This window comes from Enhydra lutris, unplaced genomic scaffold (genome assembly GCF_002288905.1).
Source record: "Enhydra lutris kenyoni isolate GAN:26980312 unplaced genomic scaffold, ASM228890v2 scaffoldscaffold9, whole genome shotgun sequence".
Taxonomy (NCBI): Eukaryota; Metazoa; Chordata; class Mammalia; order Carnivora; family Mustelidae; genus Enhydra; species Enhydra lutris.
Window position 1 is genome coordinate 65876393 of NW_019154093.1, and position 14839 is coordinate 65891231.

A 14839-nucleotide genomic window follows, 5' to 3' on the forward strand; every position below is an offset into this window, starting at 1 on the left:
TTGGATGATCGGAAAAAGTTTCTTCCATTATCTTCCTCCATTGACTGAAATCATGCCTTTATTATGAAACTGCAGCCCATAGGAACACTGACCTCATGATAATTGAGGGAATAAAGTGTTTTATGATGTCATTAGAACCTTGACATGGATGTGAGCTGTGCGTGCACTAACTTGTTTACAGTTTGTCTTGTAGAATATTCCATATCTTTTACATTGTGCAGATTTTGGTTTAGAGAGATTTGATTATACTGATAATCACTTATTTGTCTTTTGTGCAACATTAAAATATTAGAAAGTCCTCAAGAATTTCATTATAATATCCATATTGTAAATATGCTAAGGAAAAAGAAAGTTTTTCATTTTGAGTTCTTAATTTTAAGAACTTCTATTTGTTCTGGTCGTAATTCACTTTTCATGACCAAGATTTCTGAGCCAGAGAATTATATGAAAGGTTTTTGTAAATTCATTTTAGAAAATAACAAGAGTTCAGTTAAAGTTGCTTTCTCTGAAAATGCAGATTTAGAGTTCATTTCACTAGACTATATCATGAAATTAGAAGTTTATGTGTTGTATGAGAATTGAACTTCTTTTTTTCACTCAATATTTCTAATACAGTACTGGGATGAGAGGTTTTTCGGAAATTTGCAAGTGAATTTAGATTCTACACAAATGTTAAATAAGCAAATTTGGAAACATTACCACCGCTGAATTCAGACTTCTGAACAAAAGAGTTAAGTTTACTGAGACATTCATTTGCTTGCCTTTGCCATCTTTCACATAAAAAAAAACTATTAGAAATTTTCAATACAATAATTTGATTTGGCCAACATGGTTGTTAACACCAGATTGTAAGACTGGGGTAATATCAGGCAAAATTCAAGTAATTGTGTGAGCGTGGACAACATATTTGAGAGATGTTTTCCTCTTTTAGAACTCCATAGCCATTGCCAGTGGCCTGTAAGACATGGAATGCATCTCAACACAGAACACTCACTACAATTCATCTTTCAGGACTTTTATAGTTTCAAAAACTCTTGAGTTTTTTTTTTTTTTTTTTTTTTCTTCACGTGAAGATTAGAGTATAGACGGTGCTGTTGGGGTATAGGGTATCAGAGGTGCTCTTTAATGATTCTTCCAGCTTTACATTTTTGTGGTCTAAAGAATTGGATGTAAGGTTTTTCTTTTTACTCTCTTACATGTTTGATTAGAATTGAGATGTTCTATTTTTTCTGAATATCTACGAAATACATACATATATTTTTCTTATTCGAGCAATTAAAAAAAAATCAAACCAATCAGGCTTCCAAAAGCACCTTCTATTTATTTTCTGTTACTGTTTCGCTTTTTGGAAGAGTCAGCAAAGCTGACTAACGAGCTAAGACCAAGGAGTTGAGTTCTCCACGCTCGCCTCAAAGCGCTCCTTCCAAGCTGGCGGGGCTGCTCTTCACTGGTGCGCCCCCTTTCTCCCAAAGGCGGGCGCAAATCCCTCTCTGGTTCTGGAGAAACCACTCAGAGCGCATGCTCTTCTGATGATGGAGCCGTAGCGCCATTTTCATATCGAAGGGACTGTCCTCTAATTAGGCGCGTCGGCAGGGCACCCGGTATTAAAGTTGTGCAGTGTGAGGAGCTTCACAGAAACAAGACAAGGGCTTTTTGAGACGACCCATTCCCTGCAGCGCTTCAGCTAAGACTACGTAAAGAGGTTCTTTGTTGTTAATTTCCCCCGTGTTCAAGTGGCCCTCTCCTGTGTCGCCTGTTCCGCCGGTCTCGCTCCCTTGCCCCCCCTCCTGAGCCGAAGCAGTGTAGATGTTAGGCATTTTGCGCCCGCAGTGGTGGCCCCACTGAGAGGACGTGGGGGATCGGATGGGAACGTTTTCCCCCGTGAGAACAAAGCACAAATTATATAAAAGTCCAGTGTGTGTAGAGGAAATCGGTACATGTTCTTTTGAGCGAGGAGGTAGCGCTTCTTTTTAAACTTTATCATTTTTAAAATACAGATGAAGATCCGTCAGTGGTGGAGGGAATGCGGAGTGCTTGAAAGATTTGCTAATAGGAGGCAGGGCCGCAGATCTGAGGTCTTTAAGTGTGTGTGTGTGTGTGTGTGTGTGTGTGCGCGCGCGCGCGCGCGCGCCCAAGAGTTTAGGAGAACGTGGGTGAGGGGGCGAGAGAGAGAGAAGAAAAATCTAAGAAGACTTAGTGGGTGCAGAAAAGGGGGCGCCGGAGCATCCTTGCCAGTGAAGCCGAAAGAGCGCCCTGCCCGACATCCACTCCCTACTCCACCGTTTCATTCATAAGTTTCTGGTCTGGAGGCCCCGCCCGGCTCCCCTGGGCCCAGAGCCCCGTTTCCTGTACAGCAATTGGAGGACGGCAACAAAGCCTTAGCAACTGGCTCCTAGTGACCCGCGGGGCGCCTGGTAACTGGGGCGCGGGGCCCGCATCGAGAAAGGAGCGGAGCTGTCCCTTTAAGGGATGGCCGCAGAGCCGTGAAAGTGGAGGGGGCTGAGGGAGGGCGGGGAAGAAGGTCTGAGGGCGGACCTAGGGGGGAGGAGGAGGAAGAGTTGCTGCTGAAAGGAGGTGGCGAAGGAGGAGCCGGAGCAGCTGTTGCCAGCCGGCGGGCACTAGAGTCCTGCCCGCTGTCTCACGAGTAGCCACGGGCGCGATCGGGGCCAGACGTCTCCTCCTCCATGATCACTTTGGGAGCGGGGGGAAGACTTTGCCCGGCCGTGAGAGCTGGTCTGCGTTTCCCTGGCGCGGCGGCAGCGGAGCAGCGGCAGCAGCCGGGTCCGAATCGGAGCGGCCACAGCCTGGGGCGTGTGCGCCCCGCGCGGAGCGGGCTCGGGTTCCCCACGGAATGTCCCCGGGGCGCCCCGCGCGCTGACCCCCCAGCCGCCTCCGCCTTCGGCGCCTGCTGCCTCTCTCGGGCGGGCTCGGTGTTCGGGACTGCAAGCTTCCCGGCTCCTGGGCAGTGGGGAAGCCCCCGGGGGCGGGTGACCTCAGCTGGCCACGACCTAGTCCTCCCCCGTGCGTATCTCGCTTAAGATGGCAGCGGAGTCAGGGGAACTAATCGGGGCTTGCGAGTTCATGAAAGGTGAGCAGCAGCCGCCCCGCATCCTCCAACCCTCCCTCGCCCCCAACTCTTCACTTCTACCCCTACGTCCCAACCGCTGTCTCCGGCTTTCCCCGGGCCCCTGGTGTCCTGCAGCCACTGCGCGCGCTCTCGTCCCCTCTCCGTACTACCTTCTCCCCGAGGACCCCCTGCTTCCGGCTTCTCTGTCTTTCTTGCGTCCCTGGTTCCCTCTGCAGCTCCCTTGGATGGCCTTCCCTCCTGGTAATGGGACAGCGTCGGGTTCGGTCCGGCTTCTGCACACAGCAGCTCGTGGGGATCCTGCTCCGGTTGATTTTTTCCGTCTCCTTTATCCCGCTCTTGATCCCCTCGGTTTTCGGGACACCCCCCAGTCACACCTCCCTGTCTCTTCCTCCCTTCCTCTTCTTGAAGTCTTCGGAGCTGCAGGCTCGCCTTTCTTCCCCTTCCGCAGCTGCTGAGGTCTGGAGATTTCTGAGCCAAACTTGCATCTCCAGTTCTACGAGTACCCCCAGCTTCTGTCCGCTCCTGCTGGCCTTAAACAGGGGAGATGTGGGAACTCTGCCCCCACCCCCAGCCCCTAGCTGAGTTTCTCATTTGGGTCCCCTTCTCACCTTCTGTTGTGCTCTTGGGTCTCTGGGTTTCTGGGAGAGATCAGGTTTCTGCAAGAATTCCACGTGTTACTGGGGTCTTTAAATAATGGGTAGCAGTTATTATTTTGATCTTTCGTGTATTACCACCACTCTCCACGTTCAGCTGCCCTACTTCTCATATGTTTTCTCCCGTCTTTTAAACTTGTCTTTCAGATCGGTTATATTTTGCTACTTTAAGGAATAGACCAAAAAGCACTGTAAATACCCACTATTTCTCCATCGATGAGGAGCTGGTCTATGAAAAGTAAGTTTCTATTTTTTTTTTCTTTTTTCTCAACCTTTTAGCCTGTTGGCTCTTTGGTGAGGGAACCCTATGCACCTTTATGGCAGTTTTATTCACTTACCCACCCCCCCCAAGTGGTGTAAGTAACAATACTATTTTTTAAAGACTCAGGTGCTTGGGAAGAGGTGCAGGCAAAGTTAACATAATGTGAACCTGTCAACAGCCCACTCCTTTGTCTGTATTAGCTCTTCTTGCCACCACCACAAACTGCAACCTTCTGTTACCTAACACTCCCCAGAGTAGGACCAGGGAGACTCTCTGTCCTTGCTAGCCGCTGTAATTGGCCTGTGAATCAGCCGGGGAGTATTTATGGGGCACCCACAGAGTACAGGGAAGTGTGTGTATTAGGAGCACTTCAGCTTTTCAGTTCACAAGGCTTCTGTTGTCTCGCAGGATGTTTTTGTTTCTGCAGCTCGTTTTTGGAAAGTGGGACATGTTTGGCTGGAGGTAGCTGTACCCAAGTCTTATCTATGAGTAAGGCTTTACCTGTGTGAGAAATTATTGGGTGATTTTCTTTGGGTGCCCCCAAGCTTCAGCCCTTCAAGCTTTCTTTGTCTTTGAGGAAGTGGTATAGGAGTGCTGATTTACTTTCTTTGGTTACTTTGCCTCTGTGGGATTAGGATTTGAGAGTGTAAAATAAGAATAGGGAACTGTTTTCTGTTCCTGAAAGGCAATTAATTTACAGGGAAAGGATTATCTTAGTACTTTTTAGGGCAATAAAAATTCAATTAAAGAGAGATAAACCTCCACTCAATAAAAGCAACAGATAATAAAGAAAAGGAAGGCTGAACTGACTTGAGTGTGTTCTCCTTAAAAGAGCTGGTGTTGCAGAGTAGTCCAATATATTTTAACTTAAACATTTTTATTTGACTTTTGTTGTTTAACCAAACATGCAGTTACATGAACAGAGTTTAATGAACCATAGTAAGCTTCCTTGGACTTGTCACCTTAAAAGGGATTTTGGCCGATCTGCCTAAGGATTTGTAGGTACCATCCAGGCATTTGAGGAGTGAAAGTATTCTCCACTTTTAGGAGCATTATCTTTTATTTGAGAGCAAACCATCTTTAACTGTCACTTCACCATAGGGATTCTTGAAACTGGTGTCTTGGGGAATTTCTCTTAGTGGTGCTGGAGGCAGGATGCTTCTTGAATGGCTGAAGGCCGAAGTGGGAATGAAAGAGCCCTTTGCTGCTGCTTATGAATGCCCAGAGTTGCTGCGGCAATGAGGTCTAAATCCGTGGTGTCAGATTACAGCTCTGCCCCTAGACAGAATGGAGGACTGCCCGGCCTGCTCCCTGACCCGGGGTACCTGGATGATGTCACTGCTGTTTATTGAGTGTGCACTCTGTTGTTGGCAATGTGCATTGTTGTGGCTTTGTTTTCGTGAGGTTAGGGTTTGGGGACCTCTTGTGCGTCTGAGGGTAGGGACTGTGTATGTGTCACGGTGTTCCATTCTGCAGTGACTGACATGCCGGAGGCTGTTAATATATCACAGAACAAGCTTCCGTCGTTGAGGTCTGAGTTACTTCTTTAGGGATGGCTAAGTGGTAGATCCAGCAGGAAATGGCCTTTAACCACTAAACACAGTTGCTGGATGGTTTTTTGATTGTAGTATTGAGCAAATGTGAGGAACTGTTTTTGTGTATTTTAATATTGGTATTTTAGGATAGGGTGATTCCTATCCCCATTCCTCTTACATTTATTCTACTGTATTTCTGGTGTCTTATAAAGAAAGACTCGCTGGAGAGACTATCCCATTTCTATTATAAGTTTTGATGTCATCTGAAACTATGACGAGGACTCCAGTATGGGCAGAGCATACATTTCTCTTGGTTTGGACTTGCCCAGCTGCCTTGCCACAGCAGTGGCCATGGTTCTGATTAGCCGTGATTCCATCTTTTTTGTGACCCCCCCCCCCCCCAACATATTACTCATGGCTAGGTGCTGGAGAGTATGGCAATGATGAATGCGCATAGGACCTTTGAGGAGCTACAAGCCTATAGGGAGAATGACAGTAGTGCTGTGAGCAGTACAGACAGAGGACTGTCTTCAGGTTAACATAGGCCCTGTGCTAAGAGGAGTTCCCAGGCAGGTGGGAGCACATTTGGTTGAAGTGTTTAGAAAAGGGCTTCCTGGAGGACTTACAGTTGGCTTGAAGGATGGACAGAGTTTTATCAGGAGAGATCCCAGAAACAAGAACAGCAAGGATGAGAAAGGAGGCTCCAGAGTGGGTTCAGGGACTAGTAAGTCCCCCAGTTTACCTGGTATGTATTCAGGTCCCATGGGGGTGTGCAATATGAAGTTGAAAGGTCAGCAGGGTGTAGACTGAATGGCGGGGTGGGGATCTGCCGTATCATTGGAAGCCTTTGGACTCCTGCATGGTTTTGGGGAAGTCCATGGTATGACTGGATTGGGGCTAATGGCAAATAATGGCAAACATTTACTGAGTGTTTAAATGCATGCTAGGTGCTGTTCTAGGTGTCCCACAACTATTAATCATGAATTCATTTTATTTTCTCAACAATTCCATAAGGCCGGTGCTATTATCATCCTTAGTGTGCAGAGATGATGAGAGTTAGAGTACAGAGAGGTTAGGTAACTTGCCCAAGGTCACAGAATGAAGACGTAGCAGAGCTGGAATTAGAAACCAGACCCTCTGGTTCTGAGATACGTATATCTTCTCTCAAAAAGTTAATATTATAGTATCATCTAAGATGGGTTAGTGGAAGTAGAAGCCCACTTAGAAAAATTCTAGAATGTTCAAGGGGAAGAAATAAAGGCCTAGAGTAGGATTGGTGGCAGTGGTGGTAGAAAGAAGAGTTCTGAATCCATGTGACTGGCAACAGTTTAGGTGGGTGAGTTGGGGGTTGCTGAGGCAAAAAAGGAGGCAAAGAAGTCCTTAAGACTACCTCGGTCCCAGGGAGCCTGCTGGGGCCATTCACTGAGCAAGAAGTAGTGTGGAAGAATTGGGATTAATGGGGACATCAGGCATTCCATTTTGATCATGTTGAATTTAAGGAATTTAAGGGCCATTGCGTAGACTTGATGTTCTTAAATTTGGGGAGTTTTCCCCAAAGGGTTGATAAAACTGCGAGAATGATGTGATTTGGGGGAAGACAGAGGAGATGTCAAGGTACATATTTCACAGGCAGGGCTAGGAAAAGAGGAGCAAGGGAAGGAAGAGGAAGTAAATAGAGAAAGAGGTGGACAAACGGTGGAGAGAGAGAAGAAAAGAAAGAGGGACAGAGGCCTGGGAATTCATCTTGTCAGCGCTGCTTCTTTGGGAAGCATAGGATGAGAGATTCTACAAAGCCCCTGGAAGCATGTATAGTAACCTGTGTTCTCTCTGTGGAGGATGTCCTGTGGGGAGAAAAGTCTTGACTGTCAAATCATACTGTACACCTCTCCAGGGAAAGGAGTGTGTTTACATACATTATCACACAGGCCTTGTACAGCCTTATAACTGTGTACTTACTCACTGAACGTATAAATGAAATGCCACCTCTCTGGCTAAATTATCACCTTGGAAATGCAACTATTATTTTTGAATCAGGAAGTAGACTCTAAATATTAGGCTGTCGGTCCTCTGGATGCAGCTGTGTTTTGCGCAGGTGTTTAGTTAGTTCTAAGAGGAATGATGGCGCTCCACGATTGTAATGGCAACCTTCTGAGAAGCCGGTGGAGAAAATTTAACAGAGTGGCACCATGAGGTGAGGTGATTTATTAGAAATGAAAGTCTGAATTTTCTGTGTGATTTTAATACAGAATTTATCACCTTAATATAAGGGCCTGAGCAGTTTTAGTAAAATATGGTTGATAAGAAAGCCATACATTTATCCTTGAGTTATGATTTCACAGATCAGGATTAAAATCAGAGTATAGGCTAACACACCCATGGGACAAAAATAGCCCCATAAAAAGGGAGCCTTTCAAAGATTTATCTGTATTTGATTAAGCTACAAATAACACGCAGCTTTCCAGAAAGGCTAATTCTTTGGTTTTGGAATGGGGCCCTGTAATCCAAATAGAGGCTTACTTTTTATAACTTGGCTCACAAATTTTTGGCTCAAAAGTTAGGGAGATGAATTTTGTTAATTGTTGTAACCTTTGTATGCCCCTCCTGACTATGATGATGGGAACAAGGTTGGATATTAACACATGGAAAGCCAGTTTGCTGTGAAGGATAGTGTAGAGGGTCTCCATTTCCAGCCTTGTCCACTTTTATCTCTCCTCTCACTATGTTTGCAAAGGGAAGGTATTGAAAATGCAGGAGAGAACTTTTCATGGACATACTCTGGGGACTGAATATTAAGCAGCTTCTGAAGTGACTTGAAGCATTTCACCCACTGTTTTAGTATGGAAGAATGAGCAGCCTCTAATGAGGACTAATTAGCTCAATTGAAGATTTAAATAATTTAAAATGTTCAATTTTCATTTAAACTCTATTAAGGCACCCTGATACTAATGCAACCAGGGATTCTTGGGTAAATAATGTATAGAAGAATGATAAGAATAGTCTATAGAAGAGGTGTGAGTCAGAATGTGGATTAGGACATCTTTGAGAGAAATAGAGAAAAACTTCCCTTGCCTGGAAATATTTGTGGGAATGGAGTGAGAAGGAACCCTTTTTATTTTTAATTTTTGTTTTCAATTTAGTATGTGGCAGGGGTGCCTGGGTGACACAGTCCTTTGGGTGACCGACTCTTGGTTTTGGCTTGTGTTGTGATCTCAGGGTCATGAGATCAAGCCCTTTCTCAGTTCCTTGCTCAGAGGGGAGATGGGTGGAATTTCTCTCTCTCCCTCAGCCTCTGGCCCTCCTGCTCATGCTCTCTCTCTCTCTAAAATAAACAAATCTAAAATATTTCAAATAATATGGCAAGTAGGTTAATTTAATGGAAAGGCTAATGCTTCTTATGGACATGCTCAAATATATGATCTTATAGCGTCTTAGGGCCATCATTTGGTACCCCAGCTCTCATTATCAGTTGCTATGATAGTGAAAGAAGAGGAGATAGAGTTGAATTTTGGAATAAAAAGCAAATCATAACAATAGCTTACATTTATAGTCCCGTGCCAGGTAGTGTTCTTGTGCTCTGTATGCATTCACTCAGGCTTCAGAAGAACCCTGGGAGTAAGGTGCCATTATTATGACCATTTTACAGATGAGGAAGCTGAGGCTCAAAGGTCACTGAGCTGGTAGTTAAGTTGTTGAGCTGGGATTCAGGCTGTGGGTAATTGGCCCTGGAGTTCATGATCTTAGGCTTCTAGCAAGTTCCCAGTTGTCTAGAGCCGGAGGCTGGTGGGGAGGGTACAGAAGGGCTTCGCCCCTCCCTGGCAGGCCTGGCCCTTCTAACTTGAGTGGCGATGGCTTTGGTTAGAAGCGAGCTGCTGACAGTGTGGGCACCAACTTTATGTCTAGGCCGTATCTAGGAATGTGTGCTGGTAATGAAAATGATTTTTCCACTTCCACTTTTGTGGGTGTAATTTTGCTTTTTTTTCCCCCCTTTCAGTGGACTAAATAAATTAATAAATAAATTGAATTAATTATCATTCTATATTAATAGGATGGATGAAAACAAAAGAAGCCCAGCTTCTGAAAACTTCTTTTTCAGGCTGTCTAGTGAAATGTTGTTGGTTCTTAACTGTTGTAATTTAAGATATAATTGTTTCTACATAGAATTCTCCTAAAAACTCAGAAAGAAAACTCTTTAGCTCTAAAAGATGACGTGTTTACCCCTTTCTTCTCCCTTTCTCCTTTCTTCCATCCTAACCTTGCAAAAATAACCCAGCAGTGTTCAGTGCTATTTTTTCTCCTCCTCTGTTTTGAACATGTAAGTTTTAGGTGTGTATGTATGTGTGTGTGTGTATATATATAACCACCAAGAGTACCACATAGTATATGTGATGAGGAAATGCACATTTCTGTATATACACGAACCAGCCAGTTCTAAATTCAGTGGCATACTAGAGTCAAATTTTACTTTCTAAGTATTGATTTAATTAAATACTTGCTGTGCACTGGGGGTGCAGTCTGTTGGGCGGCCAATTCTTGGTTTCAGCTCAGGTCGTGATCTCAGGGTCATGGGATTGAGCCCCGAGTCAGGCTCCCCGCTCAGTGTGGAGTCTGCTTGAGTTTTTCTCTCCTTCTGCCCCTCTCTCCTGAGTGTGCGCTCTCTCTAGAATAAATAAATAAATCATTAAAAACATACTTGCTGTTTTGACTTATTAAACCTTCATCGTGGGTAGTCTATCTCTAATCTTCATAAGGACAGATTATGATTCAGTTCTTTCAATTTGCTTGAGATGAGGCTGACAAAAACACAAAATTTAACTAAGGTGCTAGAGACTCAGTTAAAACTCAGTGCAGTCTTAATCAGGCGGCCTGACAGAGGGATCCAAATGGGCTGTCGGAGTGTCCAATGGGGAGCTGTCTGCCGTCCAAGTTCTTTCTATGCCAAATCACCATGGGGCGGCTTCATTATTTTGTTTGAAGTAGATTCCTAAGACATCAGATGTTCTCATTTGTAAGTTCATAAACACATTCCAAAGCCCAAAGCAAATGACTTACTTACCCACAGCTTTAATACACCTTTGTGCTTAAAAGAAAAGGAAAAGAAAAAAGACCCTTGATGCATTTTCATAGGAAGTGAAAAAAACGAAACTTAAAACTTAGAAATGGTTGGAAATTGCTGGAGAAGGAACCACCATTTAGGTGAGCTAGCTTTCAGTGTGGATTCTGTGCTAAAGCTTTGGGGGTACACAAATACATAAGGCACTGAATACAAACACAGTGAAGGGCAAAATATGGCAAAAGCTGCAAAGGTATTTTTTAGGAATCCAAGAGACATGGAGATTATTACCGCCCAGGGTGATAACAACTTCATAGAGGGGTTTGAACTCACTTTTGAAGGGCACAGAAGAGCAGAGTGTATTTTACCATCTCTGTGAGGACATGCACTACCTGTTTTTGTTTACCATTGTATCCCTACAACGCAGCACGGTGCCTGACGCACAGCTGGTGCTCAAGAAATGTTAGCTGAATGAATGAATGAGTGAGCAGAAGAGGAAGGAAAGAAAGAGATTCCAGTGTTTGGAGTTAGCAAGATTCTCTTAGGTGAGGCAAAATGTTTGAATGCATAGAGGTCCCGGGTGAGGCTGGACACATAGTTGGAGACTACATGGTAGAAAGCCGTTTGGACCTCTGTTGTGCGGGTTTATCAGTGGCAGAGAGCTCTGGTTTAGGCTGGGAAGTGGGGGTCTGGTTAGGCTGTGGGAGGACTGGATTAGGGTTGTAGCAGTGGGAACAGAAAGGCCAGAGGGAGAACAGGGGGAAGAAGCTAGAAGGGATGGATTGACTGTATTTGGGATTGACCGGGTCAGGGAGGGGGGTGAGGAATTGAACATGTAAGTTCAAGGTTTCTGGTCTGGATGACTGGAACGAAGAGATACATTATAGTAGGCAATTTATGTAAATCAGAGAAAGGTTTGCCTTTTTAGTGCTTGGTTTTGTTTTGGGGATAGGGAAAGGAAGTAAAAAGGGGGGTTTATAATGAAAGTAAAAGGAGGAATCTTTGTCTTTTGTGATCTTTAAGGAGAAAACAGACAATACTTGCTCAGGAGTTTTAGATATTTACTTGTTTAAAAACTGAGAAGGTGGATGGGACAGTGATCTGAAGTTCCTTTCTGACTCCCTGATTTGAACTGGGCTTTCTAAGCTACGTGTCAAATTCATTGTTTCTTTAAAAACAAAAAAACTTTTTTTGAGCTTTACTTTGAATTTACCTAAAAAGAACTTGAGTTTTGTTAATCATCTAAGTACTTCCAGGACCACCAAAGAATCAGATGTTGAATGAGAACCATCAAAATATCACCTTATTTATTGAAAGTATGTACTGTTTATTTCTGGTTCTGACAACTTGGAAACATCTGGTGAATGATCACAGTTATTTATAATTGACAGTGAGTTCCTTTATAAGAAATAGTGTGTGTGAATTATAGTTTTTGAATAAAATTTTTTTTTAAAGATTTTATTTATTTGAGAGAGAACGAGCAGTGGGAAGGGCAGAGGGAGAGAGAGAAAGAGAGAAGCAGACTCCCTGATGATGTAGGGCTCCATCCCAGGACCCCGGGATCATGACCTGAGCCGAAGGCAGAAGCTCAACCAACTCAGAGCCCCTGAATAAAATGTTTCATGTATTAATCTATACACTTTAATATTTTGGTCTTAAAGATGTTCATATCCTATTGATGAAGAATTTGCTGGTTTGGACTTGTTCTTTGGTTATAAAATTTAATTTTGTTTTGGAGAACCAGGAAAGATGGTTTATTTCACATTTGTTCTCCTTGATGGCTATGTTCTAGTAATGCATTTATCTGATTGTGTTTGGGAATGTGGCATTCCAGGGAGGCAGCTCTTACAAGTGAGTTGGGAAATCCACATTTTGAAATATGAAAGCAGTTTTATAATTTGTGGAACTTTTCTAAGGTGAATCTGCATTTCTGCCTTCTTGAAGAGTTTACTGCTTATGATTTACCTTTTGTTTTTCTGTAATACTCAGACTCTATTACTACAAGTTCATTGGTTGTACAGTTTCACTGTAATTCAGGGATGGTTTTAGCTGCTTCTAAGGAATGAAGGGCTCTCTGTTTATGTAGCAGATGGTGCCTGTTTGCTAAACATCTTGTTATCTTTTAGTGGTTTTAATTTATTCAGTCAGTTTTTATTGATAGCTAACTACTAGGAGTTGAGTACGTTTTAGGTGCTGCTTACTATTGGGTTAGCTTTTGACATTACTGTCAGTGTAGCTGCCCCTAATCGCTTCCTCCTCCCTATGGTCTTATGAGTTTGATATACTATGGACGTAGAAACCAGACATCATATTTTATTGGCCTTTGGTACAAAATAAGACTAAATAGACCCTGTGTGAGAGTGGAACTTTCTTATAAACATGGCTAAAGGGCGTGGATTTTGGGGCTTAGTCGGTTAAGCATCTTCCTTCGGCCCAGGTCATGATCCTACGGTTCTGGGATCTAGCCCCACATTGGGCTCTCTGCTCAGCAGGGAGTCATCTTCTTCTCCCTCTTTCTTGGTGCTCTCTCTCCCTCTCTCAAATAAATAAATAAAATCTTAAAAAAAAAAAAGGGCATGGATTTTGTGGCAGGCTTTAGAAGAAACAATATGACTTTGTTTATTGGCTCACTTATAATTCTCATTTTTATTCCAGATTGGGATTTCTGAATTGGGGATCCTTGAATAACTGATTTATTTATTCATTCATTTTTTTCCTCCCTCCCTCCCTCTCTCATTCCTTCTTTCCTTCCTCCTCCCTCCCTGCCCCCCTTCCTCCCTCCATCCCTCCTTTCCTCTCTTTCTTTCTTTCTTTGCCTGCCTGCCTGCCAGCCAGAGGGGGAGAAGGGGGTAGGGGCAGAGGGAAAGGGAGAGAGAGAATCTCAAGCAGGCTCCATGCTTGGTGCAGAGTTGAATATGGGGCTCAATCTCATGACCCTGAGATCATGACCTGAGCTGAAATCAAGAGTCAGCTGCTTAACTGACTGAGCCACCCAGGTACCCCAAATAACTGATTTCTTACTGTATACATTTCTCTTTAAGAGGGCATGGTATTGATACAGCATTTACTTTAGTCTTGGTAGTTATTGATTCTCTGCAGCTGGATTAGTCTGAAATGTTAAAGACTTTTTTTTTTTTTCCTTAATGTGAGATAAAAAGGTTTTAAAAAGGCCTCTTCTAGGAAGCTGTGAATGATGGGCTTGTAAAAGAGTGCCTTGCCTGTTTTGTTAGCCCCTAACTAGGGTCTGACTTTGCACCTATTTCACAAGCCCCACAGCAGATTGGCTGCAGCTCTAGAAAACCTGAAAGTAAAGGCTTAGGATGATTTAATGGGCAAAGCTCTCAGAACTGAAGGGGCTGCTAAGACAAAAGGAATTGAGGTGATGTATAGTCAGGGTAAATCTTTTCAGACTGGGGGTTACTGCTGGAGCAGGCCACCTGGGGAATAAGCCCGTGATAAAGATACAGGCTGAAGGGGGGTGGTGGGGCTGGACACTACACCTTTCCCAGCAGTAGAGAGGTGGGCCATCCTGCTGTTCTCCTTCCCCTTTACCGCCTTTACGTCTTAGGTCATTTTTGTTAATTTGGTCCAGTTAGTTTTATTATGTGACCATCGATAAATAAAATGTAATACCTGATATCTCTCCCCACATTAATCTGGCATATGGCTTAGAAGGATTAAATGGAAATAGGCAGGGTTTTTGCAGATGAACCAACCACATCTCAGTCTTTCATTCCTTACTCAGTCATTTCTGTGCTAGGTGCTAGGGAGGTAACATGACAGTGAGCACATTCGAACCCAGCTCCAGGTTCCTGGAGCTTCTATGGTCCAGTGGGCGATAGGGAGGATACTGGTCAAATATTCAGACATAGGATTATTTGTAAGTACTCTGAAGGAGAGATCCAAGAAGCACATAACAATGGAGCCTGGCCTGTGCGGGTGGGGTGGGAGCGTGGGGGGATGTGTGAAGTAGGGTGAGGCCCGAGGTGGGTGTGGGATCAGGGAAGAAGTCTCTGAGGAAGTGTGAGTAGAGCTGACACCTAAAGGGTAGGTAGAAGTTAATTAGGCCTGGGAGGGTGAATGTGCTAACGGCCTGAGGCAGGGACTAAAAGGAATAGCTTGGCTGGAGCTTACTAGTATTAAAACCAGGAAGATGAAGCCCCAAAGAGAGAGAGAGAGAGGTAGGGGCTGCACCAGCCTGGGCCTCACAGGCAAGTATGAAGGTTTTGCTTTTAATTCCAAGTGTTTAGA

General features: G+C 44.1%; 1 protein-coding gene across 4 annotated transcripts in view; it reads left to right on the forward strand.

Annotated features, from left to right (window-relative positions):
* The first annotated feature begins 2830 nt into the window (after nucleotides 1-2830).
* Nucleotides 2831-14839, forward strand: part of LOC111143004 (cell division cycle 14A) — a 173462-nt gene continuing 161453 nt past the window's right edge. For all 4 annotated transcript variants that reach the window (XM_022496395.1, XM_022496396.1, XM_022496392.1 and 1 more), the window contains exons 1-2: nucleotides 2831-3088; nucleotides 3889-3979. In XM_022496395.1, the coding sequence (XP_022352103.1) occupies nucleotides 3040-3088; nucleotides 3889-3979 (140 nt within the window). In that variant the 5' untranslated portion in view covers nucleotides 2831-3039. The remainder of the gene's footprint in view (nucleotides 3089-3888; nucleotides 3980-14839) is intronic.